We start from the raw sequence: 21,345 nt of genomic DNA, 5'->3' as shown, positions 1-21,345 counted from the left end.
GTATCTCTAGTTTCGCTCTAACTGCTGCCTCCACGGCTTGTATCTACAGTTTGCGGGGATCATGTAGCCCTAGCGTGTCATGGCCTTATCTTTCTCCTCTTTCGTATTATCAGTCAACTGCGAATATCTTAGTGGTGCGTGGGCCGGTAAGCTCGCTCGTTGGCCATCGCCAGCTATGTAGGGCGTACAAATCCGCCCTGTGCCCATTTCGGCATGCGTCGACAGTGGGTTTTGTTTCTTGCTGACTCTTTTTCAAATCGTTATACTGCTGTCAATCACCCGTCGCCATGGACGAGAAATTAAGTGACAAGCCCAAACGCAGGCCATCTGCGGCCACGGCCGTTCAGGAGGGGACGATCGTCTCTGATCCGGCGGATGCAGAGCTACTGGGTATGGAGAGCACTCAATAATGACGGTATGGAATTACTGGCTAACTTGAGCAGCTGCGATGGGATACAAACAAGAACTACGGAGGCATTATTCGACGGTGCAGGTCTTTGCCATCGCATTCAGTATAATGGGACTGTTGCCCTCGATCGCGTCGACACTATCCTTTTCGATCCCTGCGGGTCCCGTGGGAATGGTCTGGGTATGTCTAATGAGGCGTTCATGTACAGTGAGATGGAGTTGCTGATTGGAGGTACGACAGGGATGGTTTATCGCAAGCTTCTTCATCTTTACAGTCGGTCTCGCAATGGTACGTCGCCTTGGAATATCTGCATTTTTCTGCTCAGAGACAGCTCTAACGAGCGAGTACCTCTAGGCTGATCTCGCATCTGCAATGCCCACGGCTGGAGGCCTATATTGGTGGACCCATTATTTTGCCGCAGACAAATACAAGAAGCCATTGAGTTTCCTCGTCGGTTACAGTAATACCCTCGGATTGATAGGAGGCATCTGTTCGATCGATTGTACGTGGTGATTGAGTTAGCCGCCTGCCATATACTGTTACTAAATTGTGGGCAGATGGTTTCGCTCTCATGTTGCTTTCGCTCATCTCCATTACCCGCGATGGTGAATGGTCAGCTTCTCGCCCTGTCGTATACGGCACATACGTTGCTTGTGTGATCTGCCACGGGTTTCTCGCAACGTTCTTCGGTCGCATTATGCCCAAGATCCAGTCTGCTTGCATCTATGCCAATGTCGGACTTGTGTTGGCTACAGTCATTGCGCTTCCCATTGGGAAGGCTCACAACAATGGGCCGGTAAATTCTGGTGGCTATGTTTTCGGTCATGTCGAAAACCTCACCACTTGGCCGTCTGGCTGGGCATTCATGCTGGCTTGGCTGTCGCCAATTTGGACCATTGGCGCTTTTGATTCTTGCGTGCACATGAGCGAGGAGGCGACACACGCTGCCCGTGCTGTGCCACTCGGTATTTTGTGGTCAATAGGATCGTGCTGGGCTCTTGGATTCCTCTGTCTCTGCATCATTGCGGCCGTTATCGACAAGGACTTGACTGCTGTCCTCAATACTAGCTTTGGACAGCCTATGGCGCAGGTGAGCTTTGATTGCTAATGAGCAACTACTTTCTATTAGAATATAATCTAATAATATCCAACTAGATATATTATGATGCCCTCGGGAAGAAAGGCGCTCTTGGATTCATGTCCGTCCTGACGATCGTTCAGTTTTTCATGGGCTTGAGTTTGGTATGTACATTTGCCTCGTTCTGATCCCTCCGAATCTCATACTAATTTCAAACACAGGTCATCGCTGCTTCTCGACAAAGTTGGGCTTTCTCCCGCGACGGCGCACTCCCATTCTCCAGCTTTTTCCGACATGTCAGCAAACGCATCCGCTTCCAGCCCGTTCGTATGATCTGGGGCGTCGTCGCAGCTGCCGTCATCATTGGACTTCTCTGCTTGATTGACGAGGCCGCCTCTAATGCTCTCTTCTCGCTCGCTGTTGCCGGTAATGATGTCGCATGGGGAACGCCCATCTTCTGCCGTCTCTTCTGGGGTCAGGAGAAGTTCCGTCCCGGCGCCTTCTATACTGGCTGGATGAGCAAGCCTATCGCTATCACAGCTATCGTTTACCTGCTTTTTGTAATTATTCTGTGCATGTTCCCCACTACGGGACCTAATCCAAGTCGTAAGTGTTCCTTTCCTATAATGCCCTATTTTCAGCTAATTCTAACTCTCAATACAGCGGACGATATGAACTATACCGTTGTCATCAACTGCGCAATTTGGCTAGGTGCGCTATTGTATTATGTTCTCTCCGCGCGGAAATGGTTCACAGGTCCCAAGATGACGGTCGGGTCTGAATCTGAGAGTGATCAGGAGGTCTCGAATGGATCTAATGATGGGAATACTCAGCCAGAGCATGTTGCAGTGAAATAGGCCTTGTGACTGACTAGTGCGATTATATTTATATCTCGATTTAAATTTACACTGCAGCATTGTCACCAACAAACAGTCATTGAATCCTGTCTATATATAACAAAAATCACATCCATACCTTGACGCAATCGCCTCTTACTATGGCTTCACAACGCTCAAAAACGGAAGTGTTAGATCCGTAAAGAAACTAACAGCCCCATCCACCTGAGCAGTCGTGACACTCGTCTCCGGTAACCCACAAATGGAAGCAAACGACCCGTACTCCTTCCGTTTCTTGGTTACATACTCTACGTAATCTCCCAATGGACAGCTGGACCCGGGCCCGGAATGGCAGAATGGAAGCGCTTGATAAGTGTCTTGTTAGCTAATGAATATTCATAACAGAGAAAGGTAAATGAAGTGGTCCTTACGATACACAGCATCATTCAGTAGAATGCGAAGAGTTACCTGCTTCCCGGTCTGTTCATAAGAACCCGTAGATGCCACAGCGCACTGCAAACGCTCAAAGGCAATCGTTCCTCGCATCGGAGTTATATTACTGCTCCTATATATCTATTCATATACACATTTCAATCAGCTCGAAACAAATCGTACCCCATTTTAATAAATTAGGTACGTACCCGATCCCAATCAACCCCCGTCCAAGACAACGGCACCTGGTGATCGAAAACTCCCAGAATCGACGCCAATTCATTGATTTGATTATCATGTGTGAAAGCCACGATGAGCTGGGGTAATGTAATCGTGCTATTATCGCCGGACACCGTTGTGGCATTCAGGCCTTTCTGTAATAAATCCACCACGCCTTGGAGAACGGGCATCATGACAGTCATGTTCTTTTCTGCGCCGGGACCTATGGGAAGGGATTGTGAATTTCAATGTTGATATATATAAACACAACACATACACACACCCATGCATATGTCGGACAATAGTAAATCAAATTATAAGGTCTATCTTACCTGTACCATAATAATATCTCAAATCCTGACGATATTCATATTGCAAAATCTCTTCATTTTCCAAAACATCACACCACGGACTCTTCGAGCCTGTGATTTGGCTTTCGAATCCGCATAAATAAGGAAAGTTGGAAACATCTGAATCTGAAAAAGTCAGGTTCCCATTTAAGAGATTATTGAGCCTTTTTGTGATCGGCGGTAGGTAGATGCTATCCCAGGTCGAGGCGTATGCTCCGCCACTTGAATCTTGGAAATTCGGACACAAGTCCGATGTAGCTAGGGAGTTGCCTATGGCTGAAGCGGTGTCTGCGTTCACGACGTAGATGTCGCCGTAGCTGGAGTTGGGGCCGAGGTAGCCGCGGGCGAAGAGTCTGGTTTGGTTTGGGAGGTTAGGAACTGACTAACTAACTAGATGGATGCGGGATATGTGTCTATACCTGCCGGAATCAATGGTTCTCTCGTAATCATTAGCCCAGAGAAGGTAAGGGGTATTGTCTGTATAGAATGTGGGATAGCGGAAGCGTAGGTCGGCGCCCAAGTTATATCTATCTCGAAGTTAACGGGCAAAAGCCAATCTACCTACTTTCAATCAGTCGATATGTATAGAACATACAACTCCTTGTAGCCTGTAATGGACACCTGGGAGAGCTCTTGATCGGGATGTCTTAGAACAGGAGTCCAATCAGGTAAGAAGGCCAGGGCCCCTGATGCGTTATACTGGGAGGATTGGATCTACCAGGAAACGCTTAGTCTAATTTCTGAACTGAGGTTGGGAAATTAGAGGGATAACAATACCATACCTTATCATATAGCGCGAGCCATTGTTGATATGCACTGGGATCAGGATACCGACTACCATGACGGACGATGTATACAGCCTGATCGACTGTGCATCCATCTGGAACCTGCGGGGATATGTTATTGACATTGGGACCTGGGAGGTCAACATTCAGCTAGAACAAGCGGTAGGACTATAGAAGCGGTTCGTACTAGCAAACCAGGGAGAATTTCCGCCGAGATGTTGAAGCACATCGAATGCTACTGTGGGCGCAGCTGAACCGAGGCCCAGCATCCAGAAGGCTTTCATGATGTAAGACTGTCGTTCAATCGAGTCTATGTGCAAACGGCAAGGGTTTTCCAAATATAAATAAATATTACTGAATATTCTGTCCTATAGGACCCTCCAGAGACAATACAGAAAGGAAATAAGTGAGGCGAACCTGAATGGCGCAAAGCCGCTACCCTGAGAACAAGCAAATCTTGCGGTGGTACGCATGTTGAACATCAATTACTTATAAGAATCATCACCTAGCAGAGTCTTCCATGGAGCCAGCTACTATGCGCCACATTGTAGTTCTCTTCAAGAACTGCATATCACTAAGAATGTCAACTACCACAGCCAGAGCGCACATACACCACGTGGGAGCTGCCATTGATATTCTCCAAATAGCGGAGTCAAAAAACGGGCGGAAAGATGCGCTTGCTTAACCTTGTTCCTGGACGCTAGCAAGGCTAATTCGCGCCCGAGATCCTGAGATGGTTAAGTGTCCGATAGCCTAAAATACGTACTGGTCGGAATCGATCGCATTTTATCGGTGGGTAGCTGCTCTTTCTATGAGTTTTCGGTATCTTCCCGATGTATCTATCACAAAGCTTCAAGCAGCATTCTAGGGCTAAACAGACCCACTATTACTACTAGCATTTGCGACATCGTTCCCGTATACCTTAATTAGGGTAGGGTCCTTGCGGAGAGTAGCCCACTCCTAAGTGCGCAATACAAATGAACTAGTCTCTAGTAAGAACGACGACCCGTGGGGAGATATCATGTTCGAGCACATGCTATCGATGTGGATTGGTAAGTATAATGGCTGGTAGAGAAATGAACAGGTAAGATTCCAAAAGCCAAAGTGGATCAACTGATACTCCAGCATGACTACTGCGTCATCCTATTTAACTACAAGCAGGAAGTCCATTGTCGGAAATGATAAAAAGAGTACGCCAAGAAGCCCATGAGAAAGAAGAACGGTAGAACAAGTTCGGGTATCATGATCATGCTCCAGAATAAAAGAAATTCGTCAGGGATAACCTTGCAAGCGTCAACGGGTCGGGATAAAGTGTTCGGAGTCGGACTCTTGCTGGCTGAAGGATTCAGGGAATGCAGCGATCCCAGCAACGATGGCAATAGCCATAAATGCGAGAGCTATGAATGACCAGATAATGCCCCAGCATTGAGAAGAGCCACCGTATCTCTTTGCGAAAACACTGGCGTCAGAGCTAGGAACAGACCGTAAGATGAGATCATCACACTAGCAACACGTCGTTAGTACTTATATGGAAAGGGACAGCTATAGTGCGACTTACAATATCCCAGACACTGTAAAGCGCTGACATAACGCCTATGAAGAGCTGCAGAGTATTTCTGTTAGTCTGTGTACAGTGGCCAATGACTGCAAGCAAGACTCACCACTACGAATCTGAGGGGCTCAGCATGATCGATGAACCAAAAAGCCACTAGCAATCCGATGGCCAGGGTAATGGTGATAATGGTCAGCCAGTCCCTTCGAGCCCACCAGAGGGTCAGGAGAAAACAGACACCCAGGGCAAAGCTGGCGATTTTGCTGGCGACGATGTCGAAGCCGCAGAATATCAGCAAAGCACCGATCAACGAGGACCCAAGATAGCCAGCTGGGAGAGTAATGGCGCTGATTCCGCCTCGCATGTGCGTTACTCCTCCCTCGTGAGGATCTAGAGAGACCGATTCGACTTTGCCGCCCGTGCAGCAGGCTGTGATGGCATGTCCGAATTCATGGAACGCAATGACGAGCATCTATATTAACAGATTCCTTAGCCACAAGAACTGATATCGTATGCTCTTCCGCACTTACCTTAAAAGGCCATAGCGACCAGCGAATATATGGCAAGTTCCAGAGTAGTGCGATCACGACCACATAGACTGCAATAATCCCAAGAGTGATCGCCTGGGTATGATCCACGGTTAGGCCACGGCGCAGAACCAGATTTTCATGGGAGCGCTTTGCGATGGCCGGTCCTGCTGCCGCGACGGCCAACTTCGCTGTCTGCAGCGCTCGTCTGTCGAGGAATGCTGCCTTCAACGCGATCGTGGGAGCCATCGTTGTATCTTGTTGCGTGACTGGAAGAGCGTGGGAATGGAAAACAGAGGGTCGATGATCCTCATATACCTCCGTTTCTTTTTGCAAAGTAGACCAGCGCTTACGCGTACCGGCGTATCAACAAACTGCGTCTCACCAGTCTGCGACAAGGTGCTGAACCGAACAGATTTGATAAGAAAGCTCGTAAAGAAAATTCCTGCTTGTCCTCTCTGATATTAAGAACAAAATCCCACTCGGCTAATAAGTCTGTGATCGAGTTCTTGGCTGGATAAATCGATCCAACTCGATAACAGCGAAAGGCTGGGGAATGTCAACAGTTAAAGTTCCTATTGTTACTTACTGCTTCGGCAACCACTAGGCTGATCTTCGCTAAGCCCAGCCATCGCGACAAACTAATTATTAAATTCTATTAACAGCCCAGCCACGTGTACCAACGCCGCCATCTCATCTGCCCTATGGTTCAGTGGAGTCCAAGCATTGCATTTAGTCAAATTTTTAAAGAACAATCTAGATACAATCTAAATAAAATTAATCGATACGGAAGAACCATAGACTCGAGGAAGTTACACCGGATCCTCTACTCCAGGACCAGACCAACTACCACGGGTATTATCATGAGGTTTTCAAAGCAATTTCTTCCAGTCGCTTAACTGGCGGTCTACGAGTAACGTTGCACAATATGCATGATAGGCCCTGTGACAGCTTCACATGACTTATAAATTGCTAGCATCTAGGCTAATTTTTATTTCGATTCATTTGCCACGAGTAGACCAGGCTATAACCAGCGTTAAGCTTATGAAGAATAAGAAAGATAAAATGATGATTACTAGGTTCTTCACCGAAGACTACAGAAAGTGGTTTGGAGCCTCTGAATTATCGCATGGTGATGATCCAATAGAACAGTTTCAATTTGAGATGGGCTTATCCTTAAAGAAGAACAGAAAGAATGATGTAAAAGCTGATATTGAAAGTAGTCACTTAATGTTTTTTATGTATCGTAAGCCGTGTTGCCTTTATGAACGCCAGTATCAATCAAATAACTATCCCAAGTCCCACTATATATACAGGAGAAAGAGTGAAGGCGCAAGTGCAAGGTATAGGCGAGTGTGTTCTTGACACTTGTCAACAATATTTGAATATCGACTGCTGTCCCTTACAGAGCAGCGACGAGTCCCAGGACACCAGCGACGCCAGCTGCACTGAGACCCAAAGCAGCGGTAGGGCGTGCAACACCGTTGTGGGACGAGGTAGAGGATGATCCGCTGGAGCTGGAGGAGGATGCACTGTTCGATGCTGCTGCGGTATTCGAGCCCGTAGCAGTAGTCGTAGCAGCACTGTCCGATGTTGTCGAGGTGGTACGTCCGCTGGCATATGCAGAGCCAACACTCTCAGCACTCGAGGCAATAGACGAAGCGGCTGACTGGGCAGAGGAAGCCTCGCCTGTGCCAGCACTCCGGGCTGCACTGGCGATGGATGTGGCCCTAGATTCGGCAGCAGAGGCAATACTCTCGCCACTGCTCTGAGCTGCACTGGCGATCGAGGTAGCCCCGGCCTCAGCGGAAGAAGCGACGTTCTGGCCAAAGGTGGCAGCTGCAGTTGCAAGGGAGGTAGCGTGAGAAACGACATCCGAGGCGGCTCCTTGTGCATCAGCAGCGACTGTCTGGCCGGCGCCAGTAGCTTCAGAGACTATCGAGGCGACATCTGGGACAATGTTCCCTTGAGGTGCGGCCAGAGCCAAAGAGGCCAAAAGGAGGGTGGATGCGGTCACCAGCTTGAGCTGCATTGTTGTTGTGTTGGGTTGTAGAGTCGGAAGACTTTGTTGTAGAGTGACAAGAGGTAGTTAAAGGTGTTTTTCCAAAGTTGGCCTGAGACTGCTGGGCGTTTGTATGTTGTGGATGTGAATAGTCTGACTGCCCCCGAGAGCACTTGCCCGCTTGTTATATATTGCCTGGCTGAGCGATGGTTTACCAAAAAAAAAGTGGTCCTTTTATAGACAGGTTCCATTACCAACTGTTGGGGATCAATAATAATAGGGGCTAAGCTGAAAGTCCGTATCTAAAGCTGACTTCTACGCCCATTTTGGCATTGCGTTGGCCCCGGTGCGACACTGATCCAGTCCCTTGCAGCCCCAATTGACACTTTGGCAATCAGAGGCCGCCATCGAGGCCTCCACCGAGCCCCCAAAGATTTGGCTAATCGACGATCCTTCATCCTTAACGATCGTTCATCATGATTCATGCAGTAATACCATAATGCTTAGCGCTTCACATCCGAGCCCTGCCGTATTTCGTGGCCTGCGAGGCGCAGTCTACGCCAAGCGATTTTACTACTAACTACAGTAGTTATTATTATTACTCTGACGTTGACAGTTGTTGAGCCTCGGTATATTCCGTATGAGATCGACATCCACATTAAACGCAGTGCGCCCAGTAAGCGCGTCCTGAACCCCCGTTTGTGTTTTGTCCGGTTTCTCCAGAGGCGACATTCTACCATTAGTCTATTCTCCATCTTGGTGCACAGCCAACGCCAGGCAGCCTTATTCCAGAAAAAGCCGGGGGAAACAGGTTATTCATCCAGTTAGATTGGCTAATAATGGAATGGCAGAACCAATAATAGCAACGCCGGTCTAGAGTCCTCGTCTGTGTATCATAGATTTTTCTAGACTCTGAATGGACGTGAGCGCAAATTTTCCCGAGGTCGGTTTCCGGTACTTACTTTTCCCGATCTATCCGCATCCCATTAACTTCATGGTAATGGCGATGCTTTTCCCGTCGAGGCGCAATAATAGCAACCGTGGCGCAGCAACTGTTGAGTGGCAATAATAATTCAAGAGGATTCGATTAACGTTAAGAAGAGGATTGTCGTGGATTCTGTGGTCACTACTAAGCCACGCTGTTGTTCCATAGAACACCTTGGTGCTGCGCCACGTGAAGTACCATAGTATTGTATTAATCTTATCCTCTTTGCTTGGTGTTTATTGGCACTGGCTTCAACTACACGTTGAACCCTTGTAACCAAAATAAAAATGATTAGCAATCGAATGCTATCAGACATACAGTGGGCTTCTAACTGAAAAATCAATCCGCTGTCTGGTAATCCGTCTTTCGTAGACAACCCGAGCAGATCCCGGGAATTGCTGTATTCTGTCCGATCTTAGAAAGCTCGCGCAGAAGTGAACAATTATACTGATCAACAGCGAATAGCGGGCTGCTTGCTTGAATCTAATATCCAAGGAGAAGCAGTCGATTCCATGTTTAACTCCGGACCTAACGAAGAAGTTGGATCCTAGCGTTTCAGTAGAATCTACGCTATATCAAGGAATCAAGGAAACCATAAATACAGTTCCCTTCATTGGTTATTCGAGGGTAGTTCCCAATTGCTATACTACCACCCATCACAGTCGACGAGACCGCTTTTCATATCTAAAGTTCCAGCTATTCACTAAGCCAGAAACGACTCTTAATCCAATCCACTCGGGAAACTAAACAAGGGGATGTCGTTCCTAAAGTGATTGGGACTCTAGAACTTACGGGAAAAGATGGTTAATGAGACATCTGTGTCTTTTCTGTCACAATCAATGATGTCTTCTTGTATTGATATATACACAGAGTTTCAGCTTTACGCAGGAGAAATCTGTGAGGCTTGTAATTTTCTAGCCAACTCAGTATATTCATCTCTCTGGCTAGAGCTCGCCAAGACAAAAGCGTGAATAATCCATCAGGAGTTTAGTGGGTAGGGAGTTTCCGAGACTAGCTATTATATTGATTCACATAGATTTGTGAAACATCTAAGTCCGGGGACGCCCACCGAGTGAGGAGAACAATTGAATGTTAAAATTCCCAGCCTTGAGGGTACAAGGCCGGTTTCGTCACCCTCACCTATTAACTTCCACGTCTGTTACTGCCCTCGTCTATCAGGTATATATCCAACATCCAGCTGATTCTCGCCATGTTGCTTCCACACAAAACAAAGATTTACAAATGGATGGCTTCTGTCGACGCACAAAGAACTGTGCAAGTCATCTGTCATATCCGTTTACAGCAGGTTCTTTGGTAACCTAGTTATAGGATAGAACCTACTAGATTAGCAGGGTCTAGATCCTTTGTATGCCATAGGAGATAAATATGAGATCAACCTCCCAGATCTAAAGCAAGCAAGCAAGCAACCTAGCTTCTAGCTAGGAGGCTCAAGTGATACCGTTGCTTTCGTGCCTTTTAGGACCCAACAGCTTCTTTATACCTAATTATATAGAGGAATTTCACGAGCTCATGCAGAGGGCAGGTCTCAATACTTTTCGTTATGAACTATGCCCCGAAAACATTTTATACCAGATTTTAATATCTGCCATGAGAGATTTCTTATATTTATTTAAGGACAGACGACAGAACCAGCAGTTCTGCTCCAGGATCGGCACAATTAGGGGATTGGATATACTCAGCATGAGGCGGACTGTGTCATGAGGCAGTCCTTCGAATTCAGGAATTATCTACGCATCGTCAGCAGAAACCTTGCAATTGGCTCACTGACGGAATCAGATGTTGACTGGCCTGGGTCCTTTAAGGGCTGTGGGAAATCTTCAGGAGCAAGCTATGGACGGTATTCCTAAGACAGCTTATCGATAACCCATAGTTAACGTAGCTCTCATGCTCCTCTTGCAATCGCTATCCCATCTGGCGCCTGATTTCGACGCCCAATGGACTATACGGCCAGCGCACTTCACGGCAAAATATAAGAGAGAGGATTATACCGCCATAACTGACGGGCAGCTTCGCACCAGGGCAAAGACACTCCTTAGCGCGATTATCGAGGTGAAAAGATGGACACGTACGTCTGAGGGGAATGCGCTCATAATGCAAGAGGTAGGGGAGATAGTGGCGTGGATAACAACGCATCTCCTCCAAAAACCAGCAGCTATAACCATCAAAAGTCGAATTGTGGCTGTTCGCGCAGTGGCTAACGATGGTCGCGAAGGCTTTTTATTAAATGGCGGCTGGTTCTTTAGTGACTTTTACCTTTTCTACCATTTTATATCTTTTATGAGTCAGACTCCAAGTTCAAGTGGTCAGATACCACTGTGAAGATGACGGTGCCTGTTTTGGGGGGCTGTTCGTCCTGAACGCCGTTCTGAGGGGGGGAAGGGCGGTAGTGGGGGTGGACAGCCATATCTTGGTGCGACTGTGAGGTGCCGCGAAGCAAATTTTGGTCATTTATATTGACAAGATTGCAGATTATATATCGAAATACTCGCGTGAAGATATGCAAGCACAGATTAGGGAACCTGAAGCCAAGGAAGCCTGGTAACTAGTCCGAAACACTCCGGAATCAAGATTTTGCCCGGAAAATGAATTCACAAGGACAAAGATGATGAAGATAGTGACGAGGACATCAAGGGTTTGCTCCAGTTTTATCTGGATGCAGTTCTCGTCCTGGGCACCACCTTAAACTGCATCCGCAGTGTGCTCATGCATATTCTCTAGAGACTCAAGTTCGATTACCTGCTAATATGGAGGGGGATGGCTTTATCCAAGACGTATAGTGCCACGGGGGGCACTTGTCGAGCGTTCCTTGTCAACCTTAAGAGAGTAGGCCAGCATAGCAGCTCGGCATAAGGAGCAGGTAAGATGTCGGTCTCTCTTCTCTTCTCACATATAATCGTCGAACCAGCTCTTCTAACGGTAAATCTATAGGCGCGTTCCGGTTTTTCAAGATGGCTCAGAGGCTTTCTTGACGTTCGCAGTCTTTAACTTGGACTACGTTCGATAGCTGGAAAGCAAAAATGACGGCATTCTGCGGTCGCATCCCATATTAAAATCCTTCCACACGGTAAGGTAAGTCTTAGTGTTACCTCACCTTGGTATATATTAACTGGTTACTAACCACTTAGGATGAGAATAATTGCACCATTCTCCATATGGAGAAGTCTTTTGCAGAGTCCCACACTGTAGCAAGTCCACGGTAAGAGGTTCTATAACCACTTAGGAAGTGCTTTCTAACCAGTCTTTAACTGCTTAGAAACGCTATTCGGCAACCAATAACTTACGGACCCATGTTGAGACTCATGATGGTATCTCGGTAGCTGCGGGGAACTATGGCGGAAGGGTATCCCAGAAGGCTATCGACCAAGCAGTCCGTATGTATCCGAAAGTGGTTATTAAGCGGTCACGAACTAACTAACTACTTGGAAATTGCTTAGTTTTACAAAAGCTTGTTACGTATGGACCCTGGCACATATGAAATATTCCCGTTACCCGTACGTTCTATCTTCTATCTCGCACCAGGCCAAAGTATAGACTCTCCTTCTTCTCACCTTCTAAAGATCCATTAAGCTATTGGGCATACTTTATCTTAGCGGCGCAGGCCAGTATATCAATCAATTATCTCGGGACCTGGAAGCTATGGAAGGAGGTCAAGTCAGCGCTTAACGTTTCGGTAGTGTTGTGGAAGCCGCCATTGGGCTTTACGGATTTCTCCCAAAGGGACCATGATTACTTCAAGGGTCTAGAGTCGAAACAGGTTTTTTCTTATGATATCTCTCTTTATTGCTATCAAATGTGCGGCAGTTGTATTGCTACGATATGGACAGTCTAGCATATTTCCCGCGTATTACCAATTGCATCACATGTCATGTAACGCAAGAAGAGTGTGGTGAACTTCCTGAAATTATCTACTGTTGAAAAGTCGTAGAGCTTACTCTTCCGTATGACGAGCGCTCGGCTGTTTGTATGGGCTTGTATAATTCTGCCCTTCTTTTCTCCCATAAAGGAAAAGAGCATTACCTGGAAAGTTCAGAGATCTGTAAGCTCTTGAGAACAAATATGATAAAGAAGGAACATTTAGGAACAGGAGAATTGGGATGTGAGTTACTTACTGGAATGACAGTATGCTGTGCAAAGCGCTGGGATCTGAGCCGGCTTATCATTACCGCAGCGATTGTAAGCAACTCCCCTCGTAGCAAGTATTCACGACGGCCATCAGATTTATGCGCTACTGTAAGCATCAGATGCGGATAATCCCCGAGAATATGCCACGCCTCCATAGGTGTCCTGTCTTGAAGAACTGCGTCTTTGAATTCTTCGTCAACTAAGCCCGCGAAGTCACTATATAGCAAGAAACCTTCATTAGTGACTATCATATCGCATATGATTCCTATAGTTGGAGAATCTCACGTTGGCCACCACTTTGTTAACTCCATCAGGCTGGTGAGCTTTTTACCGTTCGCTCGCCAGGACTCGGAGAAGTTCAAACCCAGCCACGTGCAGAGGAATCTGGCATTCTTGATAGGATGGTTTTTGAGTTCATCTGAGGATACCAAGACCTTCTCGTGTACTCTTGTTTCCTCCATAGCACCGGTACCTGTTGTTATAACTGGGTGTTCTTCCAAAAACCGGTAGGAACACGGGAGGAAAAAGCGTCGTCTATCAGCTGTCAACTGACCATCGACATCTTCAAGGATCAGGTCTTCATATTGAACGTGAAAATCACTAGAACCCGACGTAGTGACATATTCATCGCCACTTGTCAAAACCATGGCATATAGGTCACCGAGGCCTCCCAGGACTTTTCTGCGGACGTCTTCGTAGTCATCATTTGCGATTCGTCGATGACTACCTCGAAGAGATAAACTCAGGTTTGAAAACTTCTTGGTGATATTATGAGCCATTTTGGTGGTCTAGAAGCCCTGGGTGTGGCATAACAGAGATTGCAAGGTGGAGAAATGAGCTGATTTTATTATCACACATAAGGCGTGAGGTCCCGACAGTGAATAAGTCATTTCATGCTCACGGTTGCTGGCTCCATGGATGTCTAAAAGCCACATCGCTGACATAAGTACCTCTTAGTTAGTTTCTCCGGGAATTCCCTACCGCTAAGGACTCCTGTAGGAGATCTCCTACACCTTCAAAGTGCCTCAATCAAGCAGCTCCTTGCAGACATCAAAATATAAATCTATACGGGTCAGATATGATCGTCATGGCTACACTATTTTTAGCCTTACAAAAATAGGACAACTTCGGGCAATTTCGGCGCTTCTCTACCATCGGATGCCGGAGTATTTGTCAATTACGGGAAAATCAAAGGCCGCGTATGATATTATCCCGTTTTGCTGAGGGAGATCTCGATACTGATCAATATTGCGGTAGATCTAGCAGCCAATTGTTCCCCAGATCTCCCAGCCGGCGGCCCAGGCCGATTTCCTTCTTCCCCGTTATCCACTTTGCGGGGAGAGAGAATACATGATCACCCCGGACGCTATTATTGCGCACCAATCCCCGCGCCTGGAGGAATTCCGAATACACTTAATGAAAACATCGTTTCTCCCGGAGCTCGATTGTTTAGCCTAAATTGCTGACAGCTACGGAATGACAAAGAAATCATATGTCCAGCCATGCGATGTATAAAGGCTAGGCAATTTGGGCGACTAGGATGCCACAGAGTGTCCAGGGCAGGAAGTAAGGCCGAATGCGCGGTCTTTTGTTGCTTGCATCTCTCGGCTTCGCCGTTGCAGACAATGGCCTGGCAGGTTGGTTGCGTTACGCGCCCTTGCCTTCTGGCAACCACTCGAACAATACTCGTCCGTCTTCCATCGTCATTCTAAACGACACTGCTAGCAGTCCAGTGTATGTGGCAGGACAGGAACTGCGGAATGGCTTCAAGAATATCCTAGGAGAGCATGTTGAGATCCAGCATGGCAGCTGCCAACCATCCGCCGTGGTCGTTGGTACAATTGCCCAATATTCGGATATTTGCGGCGGTATCGATGGAATCCCTGAGCTTGTTGAGGACGGCTTTTGGCTCAGCACAAAAGGGGGAGGTGTACAGATCCTGGGTCAGAACGATCGTGGTGCTCTCTATGGAGCATTCGAATATCTGTCTATGCTTGCCCAGGGGAACTTCTCGCAAGTTTCCTATGCGACCAACCCCAGCGCTCCCGTACGATGGGTGAATCAATGGGACAATATGGATGGAAGCATTGAGCGTGGTTACGGTGGCCAGTCTATATTTTTCGCCAATGGCACCATCGTTGAAGATTTGACTCGCGCCTCTCAGTATGCACGTCTGTTGGCTTCCATCGGCCTCAATGCTGTTGTTGTCAACAATGTCAACGCCAACGCGACAACCCTCACCCCTGAAAATATCGAAGGTCTGGGAAGGATTGCGGACGCCTTCCGACCCTACGGTGTCCGACTAGGAATCTCACTGAACTTTGCATCTCCTCAAACTCTTGGTGGTTTGCCTACCTTCGATCCCCTTGACAGCTCTGTTATTGCGTGGTGGCAGAATGTGACAGACGAAATTTACCAGCGAATTCCTGATATGGCCGGCTATCTCGTCAAGGCAGATTCTGAGGGTGAGCCTGGACCGTTAACATACAACCGGACACTTGCCCAGGGAGCCAACCTGTTTGCAAAGGCTGTGAAGAACTACGGCGGCATAGTTATGTTCCGCGCGTTTGTCTACAACCAACTCAACGAGTCTGATTGGAAGGCGGACCGCGCCAAAGCTGCGGTTCAATTCTTTGCCCCTCTGGATGGACAATTCGACAGTAATGTCGTCGTCCAGATAAAGTATGGGCCCATTGATTTCCAAGTCCGTGAGCCCACCTCGCCGCTGTTTGCGCACTTGCCGAACACAAACACGGCCATAGAACTGGAGGTCACACAAGAGTACCTTGGACAGCAAAGTCACTTACTTTATTTGCCGCCTCTATGGAAGACTGTCCTTGATTTCGACCTCCGAGTCGATGGGAAGGAGTCCGTGGTGCGCGATATTATATCTGGCAAGCGCTTTGACCGACCTCTGGGAGGATGGGCAGCTGTAGTCAATGTCGGTACGAATACAACATGGCTAGGCAGTCACTTGGCTATGTCCAACTTGTATGCCTATGGTCGACTAGCATGGAATCCCACCGCCAACGTTGAAAATATCCTCCAAGATTGGATTCGTCTCACTTTCGGTTTTGACCCCAGCGTTATCGCTGGTATCAGCAAGATGTCAATGGACTCATGGCCCGCCTATGAGAACTACAGTGGAAACCTCGGCATCCAGACCCTGACCGATATATTGTATACGCATTTCGGACCGAATCCCGCTACCCAGGATAACAATGGCTGGGGACAGTGGACACGCGCTGACCACTTGTCCGTCGGAATGGATCGCACAGTAAGCAATGGCACAGGGTATTCCGGACAATATCCTCCTGAGATTGCAGCAATGTATGAAAATATTGACACTACTCCCGATAACCTGCTCCTGTGGTTTCACCATGTGAACTGGACGCATCGCCTCCACTCTGGGGAAACAGTCATACAGCATTTTTACGACGCTCACTATGCCGGTGCTGAAACCGCACAGACGTTCCTCCAAACCTGGGAGTCACTGAAGGGCAAAATCGACGAGGAGCGATACAACGACGTCCTCACAAAGCTTACCTACCAATCCGGCCATTCGATGGTCTGGAGAGATGCCATCAATGATTTCTACTGGAACATGACAGGGATCCCAGATGAGGCTAATCGCGTTGGTAACCATCCTTGGCGCGTGGAGGCCGAGAGCATGACATTGAATGGATACAAGACTTACGCCGTCAGCCCGTTCGAGGCAGCCTCAAACTGGACTGCCATAGTCACATCCTCCAATTCAACTACTGGCACAGCCACTACCAAGCTACAGTATCCTTCTGGTACGTATGACTTGGCGGTGAATTACTATGATCTCTACGGAGGCAAGTCCCATTGGCAAGTCTACCTCAACAATCGCTTGATTGGGAAATGGGTGGGTAATAACGAGGATATCCTTTCTCATACTCCATCCATCTACCTCGACGGTCATTCGGCTACCCGCATCACTTTCCGTGGGGTGAAGGTCAACAAAGGGGATACGCTGAAGATTATCGGTACACCTGATGGCGTTGAGCCAGCTCCGTTGGATTATGTCTCGCTCCTGCCTCCGGGGATCGTTGATTAGAAGCACCGCCCCCTTGGATATTCTCTGTTGTTATGTGCATCTTTCAAGATTTTGGATAGTGGAAGTTGAAAATTCCATTGACCAGACTCATTTCATCGTAATCAAGAAGTATCCCCATCACATATGATAATTATACCCAACATGAAGTGCATTTCCTCCATATTATCAGTACATGTTCTCTAAATAACACACTCAGAACGTAACGGAAGTTCAGGATGAGAAGGCAAGTCCAGGATTCTCTTATAGGCAGATATCGGTGCCGAGGAGTTATAATCGCTGCCGCCGAGGCTGTAGCTGCAAGAGCAACCAAACAGAAGAGACCGTACATGATAATCTGCCTACATAGCAGAAACCACTGACACGATGTACAAGTATGCAGCTTATCTCAGCTGATTTTAGTCTGAAAGACACTGCAACTGCTGAATTTTTGCATGTCCACCTATAATTCTACTACCTACCTATCAAGACCCTGCAGCTGGATGCAGGAGGGTCGGGTCTGGCGGAAATTGTTGTCCTGATTGAGGATTGGAGACTCTACGAATTTGCACAAGAGGAAACTGGTCTACTAGGTACAGTAAGTACTTAGTGTCCGCACTGTTCAGGTCGCAATGGCTTTAAGTAATGGCGCCCAAAGCGTAAATATCGTCAGAATCGATCGACCACCATAGAGTGGATATACCACGCGAGATCTAGAGTGGTCAAGATACGGGGAGAACCATCAGCACCAAAGATCATCTGCAACTCTACAATATCTTGTCAGCAATGTTAGCGCTGAGTTCTGAGTAGAGCGGCGGGACGCGGGAAGACCCGAGAACAAAACAAAAATCTGTTCGCGCAGGAACATTTGGAATGGATTCGCGAGATTCAGCCCGAAAAAACTACATGGCTCTTTGCCTAAAGTCTGACGCGTTCGTGGAACAGTTAGTTCCTCGCTGGCTAAGCTTATTGATATCCCTATCCCTGTCCTTTAAGCTTTTTTTTCTTGGTTATCCAATGATTAGAGTCGAAATAAGCTTGCAGATAAGTAATACCCGGTCGTATTCAAGATGTTTGCCGGTGGATGTCCAGGTTTTGAGACTTCTTTCCTGTCCTGTACAGTAGTTCATGCTAGCTGATTACAGATTACAGATCATGTACGTTGCTTACAACATCTTTCTCACAGAATATTCCTTGCAACAATCGCTACTGCGTTGGAAGTTCAACGGACAACCCATGACAAGAACAGAGATTGTGATCCCAACGCCACAGGAACCACTAAAGGATCGCGAAGTAACGTCACTAACCATGGAGAAATCCAGGAACAACTTCCCACTCCTTTAGTCCTCAACCATGGCTGCAACGTCAGGTTCCAGGCTGCCCGAAGCCACCGTTCCTGGATTTTCTCGTTCCATCGCATCAAGAGCTTCTTTTCTCTCCGCTGCTGCGGATTCAGGGGCTGGAGCCAGGACAGTGGTGTTGCTAAGTAAGTATTGGGTGACATAGTCGCGAAGCACTTTGCACATATCGCGCGTCATGATACCTGCCTAATATAGCCAAGTTACTTCTCCGTTAGGATTCGGGGTTTACTCGATTAGAGATAACCAGAAGCCTCTATCTCAGTTTTGACCTGCAGACTCTTTAGCGCTTCTGATCCCAGAAGACTCGCTAGGCCAGGTGATAGGGTAATTACAGTTCCATCCAGTTCAACACGTCGAAGGGTTCAGTACGCTAACTGAAGATTTGGTACACACATCGAGCTCTACATGTGCGTGCTGACAGATAATGGTACAAATATTATGAGCACACACGCTATACTAACTAGCTATAGAAAAGGTTGCACGCAACGTGCCCAGAAATATGGCTCCCTACTGGGTTATCTCTTGATTCGGCACTCATCGAGCAAAACGATTAATACATTAAGCTACGGGCAGCAATGGACGGGTGCAAACTAGCGCACAGAGGAAGGAAAGGTCATTCGTGAACGCGTACCAGAACCGACCTATGGACCGATGCTCGATTACCAACTCTTGATCTTGGATGCTACCCTCCAGGGTATGGATGGAACTTCTCACGTTAGCCATTTCTCTATCTTCATGCAGCAATGGAGCGCACGGATGGAGTCTGGAGTAGGTGGTTTTCTTTTCAGCTTTGACTTGCTTATTCTTCTCTAAGAGCTGGATATCTCGGAGTTGGCGTTCTACTTTCATTCATATTGTCTTTACGATAAAGAAAAAAACTATAAAATCGGGATACTTCCTCGTTAATATCGAATATTATAATAGAGACAACCAGAAAGTTTTTACATTCAATCAGATCCAGGGCCCAACATTTCCAATATCTCACAATCCTCCCTCCCTATCCATCCACCAAGATGTTCTTCAGCACCGTGAGTTGAGCTTGCTTCTACTTCTTCTACACCAATCTTCTCACCTGACAATGATTAGATTCTTGCAGCTGCCTCCATTTCAGGCCTCGCTGCCGCTCCTCCCTTCCCTAGTGAAGACGTCGCTGCGGTATCCAGAGCCCTCAAGACGTACATCAGCTATGGCCCGAACTACCAACCGAACAGGACCGAGCCAGCCGGTGCCCGCATTCTTCAGGCAGGAGAAACTGTAACATCCAGCGTTGCTGTTACAAGTATCAATGACAATGATGGAATTGGCGCTGGAACTGACTCGTATACTATGTACTGGGGAGATGGCTCTGCCAACGATGGATGGCCCACGACTGATAAGTGGTATGTCTAGACTATTTGCTTCATTCTATAGGAGAAATATACACATACTAATGCATATATAGGGTTTCCTTCGTGGACATGTAAGTCTAAACAAATCACTCCCTCCAATCAACCCAGCATGCTAACAACCAAAAAACTCAGGTTCAACAACAACAAAGTCGCCATGCGCACCTCCTGCGAGGGAATCACAGACCACAACGGAAACAGCGTTTCCAATGACAGCGAGGACGAAATCGGCAAGATCTGGGACGCCATCGAGCAAGTCGCTCAGGAGACCTATGTCGACCACCGTTTCATCCTGGCTACTATCATGCAGGAATCCGGTGGATGTGTCCGCGTATCGACTACGAACTATGGAGTTCGCAACCCGGGTCTTATGCAGGATCATGACGGCGACGCTACTTGCAATTCTGATATTTCCCCATACACGGTTCAGACACCCTGTCCTCCGGATGTGATCACTCAGATGGTTCGTGATGGAAGTAAGTTAACCTACACTGTCCCTACTTCTCCCCTTTCCTTCCCCATTGAATCGCAATATACCCATCAAACAAGAGAAAAATCTAACACTCATCTCCCTCCCTCAACAGCTGCTGGAACCGCCAGCGGAGATGGTCTCGCCAACTGCATCAACGAGAGCGGCGCATCCGACGCCTCTGCTTTCTACAAGGCCGCTCGTATCTACAACTCCGGCTCCATCGCCTCATCGGGAAACCTCCAGGACGGCATCGCTACCCACTGCTACTCTTCTGACATTGCGAACCGTCTCACTGGATGGGTCCTGGCTGCTCATGGCTGTACTCTGGATGACTAGATCCTTCATCCTTCTTGGGAAAAAGGAAATGCCGACGACGATTCAGATCTTAACCAAGCCCTCTGGATCCAACACCAAAATAGTACATGCCTTTATTTTTCTTTTTCTCCTGTCTATATTGTCTGACTTGTTTGCTTTGCTTTGCTTTCATTCACACATGCACATGCTCTTATTCGTACATATTTCTATATATATTTTGGTATGACCTATACACACACACTCGCTCTTTTTATATAGCAACTGAGGGGGGAATTAGAATGGCAAGGAGGAAAGTGTGGTTTAGGGCTCAACGCCACATCACAGAGAAAAATATGATCTCTTGAAATGCTTTTTTATATTGCTCTGGTTATTATTGTACATGTTTTTATGGTAACAACATATCTGTAAGTTGATTATGAGTAATAGTGTGGTTAAAA

At 47.3% G+C, this 21,345-nt stretch overlaps 9 protein-coding genes across 9 annotated transcripts; 4 read left to right on the top strand and 5 right to left on the bottom strand.

The window, feature by feature from the left end:
• Positions 1-89: 89 nt before the first annotated feature.
• Positions 90-2,795, top strand: C8Q69DRAFT_212062 (putative GABA permease). The gene is made up of 8 exons (XM_028626202.1): positions 90-390; positions 444-589; positions 650-697; positions 764-911; positions 967-1,499; positions 1,565-1,651; positions 1,709-2,093; positions 2,151-2,795. Exons 1-8 carry the CDS (start codon positions 288-290, stop codon positions 2,342-2,344), a joined length of 1,644 nt encoding a protein of 547 aa, XP_028486643.1. The 5' UTR covers positions 90-287; the 3' UTR covers positions 2,345-2,795.
• Positions 2,458-4,443, bottom strand: C8Q69DRAFT_415674 (putative histidine acid phosphatase). The gene is made up of 8 exons (XM_028628348.1): positions 4,297-4,443; positions 4,107-4,240; positions 3,920-4,038; positions 3,744-3,851; positions 3,307-3,677; positions 2,965-3,197; positions 2,755-2,896; positions 2,458-2,688 (listed from the first exon to the last, which is right to left on the bottom strand). The coding sequence occupies exons 1-8, from the start codon at positions 4,391-4,393 to the stop codon at positions 2,483-2,485; spliced, it is 1,410 nt and encodes a 469-aa protein (XP_028486642.1). The 5' UTR covers positions 4,394-4,443; the 3' UTR covers positions 2,458-2,482.
• An 876-nt stretch (positions 4,444-5,319) lies between these two features.
• On the bottom strand, positions 5,320-6,791 carry C8Q69DRAFT_212010 (peptidase M50B-like-domain-containing protein). Its single transcript, XM_028626201.1, has 4 exons — positions 6,192-6,791; positions 5,771-6,133; positions 5,668-5,712; positions 5,320-5,612 (listed from the first exon to the last, which is right to left on the bottom strand). The coding sequence occupies exons 1-4, from the start codon at positions 6,435-6,437 to the stop codon at positions 5,403-5,405; spliced, it is 864 nt and encodes a 287-aa protein (XP_028486641.1). The 5' UTR covers positions 6,438-6,791; the 3' UTR covers positions 5,320-5,402.
• A 780-nt stretch (positions 6,792-7,571) lies between these two features.
• C8Q69DRAFT_212008 (hypothetical protein) lies at positions 7,572-8,456 on the bottom strand. The gene has a single exon (XM_028626200.1). The coding sequence runs from the start codon at positions 8,218-8,220 to the stop codon at positions 7,591-7,593; it is 630 nt and encodes a 209-aa protein (XP_028486640.1). The 5' UTR covers positions 8,221-8,456; the 3' UTR covers positions 7,572-7,590.
• Positions 8,457-8,526: 70 nt separating this feature from the next.
• On the bottom strand, positions 8,527-9,408 carry C8Q69DRAFT_461991 (hypothetical protein). The gene has a single exon (XM_028630287.1). The coding sequence runs from the start codon at positions 8,943-8,945 to the stop codon at positions 8,694-8,696; it is 252 nt and encodes an 83-aa protein (XP_028486639.1). The 5' UTR covers positions 8,946-9,408; the 3' UTR covers positions 8,527-8,693.
• A 1,581-nt stretch (positions 9,409-10,989) lies between these two features.
• On the top strand, positions 10,990-11,656 carry C8Q69DRAFT_211995 (hypothetical protein). The gene has a single exon (XM_028626199.1). The coding sequence runs from the start codon at positions 11,081-11,083 to the stop codon at positions 11,513-11,515; it is 435 nt and encodes a 144-aa protein (XP_028486638.1). The 5' UTR covers positions 10,990-11,080; the 3' UTR covers positions 11,516-11,656.
• A 1,236-nt stretch (positions 11,657-12,892) lies between these two features.
• Positions 12,893-14,517, bottom strand: C8Q69DRAFT_211949 (hypothetical protein). Its single transcript, XM_028626198.1, has 4 exons — positions 14,300-14,517; positions 13,604-14,240; positions 13,306-13,534; positions 12,893-13,213 (listed from the first exon to the last, which is right to left on the bottom strand). Exons 2-4 carry the CDS (start codon positions 14,095-14,097, stop codon positions 13,022-13,024), a joined length of 915 nt encoding a protein of 304 aa, XP_028486637.1. The 5' UTR covers positions 14,098-14,240; positions 14,300-14,517; the 3' UTR covers positions 12,893-13,021.
• A 377-nt stretch (positions 14,518-14,894) lies between these two features.
• Positions 14,895-17,399, top strand: C8Q69DRAFT_399478 (glycoside hydrolase superfamily; the record flags this gene model as incomplete). The annotated part of the gene is made up of 1 exon (XM_028627852.1): positions 14,895-17,399. One exon carries the CDS (start codon positions 14,895-14,897, stop codon positions 17,397-17,399), a length of 2,505 nt encoding a protein of 834 aa, XP_028486636.1.
• Positions 17,400-19,512: 2,113 nt separating this feature from the next.
• C8Q69DRAFT_211901 (hypothetical protein) lies at positions 19,513-21,274 on the top strand. Its single transcript, XM_028626197.1, has 5 exons — positions 19,513-19,764; positions 19,823-20,115; positions 20,178-20,195; positions 20,257-20,597; positions 20,706-21,274. Exons 1-5 carry the CDS (start codon positions 19,750-19,752, stop codon positions 20,927-20,929), a joined length of 891 nt encoding a protein of 296 aa, XP_028486635.1. The 5' UTR covers positions 19,513-19,749; the 3' UTR covers positions 20,930-21,274.
• The last annotated feature ends 71 nt before the right edge of the window (positions 21,275-21,345 follow it).

Source organism: Paecilomyces variotii (assembly GCF_004022145.1).
Source record: "Paecilomyces variotii strain CBS 101075 chromosome Unknown C8Q69scaffold_3, whole genome shotgun sequence".
NCBI classification, from domain to species: domain Eukaryota; kingdom Fungi; phylum Ascomycota; class Eurotiomycetes; order Eurotiales; family Thermoascaceae; genus Paecilomyces; species Paecilomyces variotii.
The sequence above is the reverse complement of the archived record's forward strand: the minus strand, read 5'-3'. Positions and strand labels throughout refer to the sequence as shown.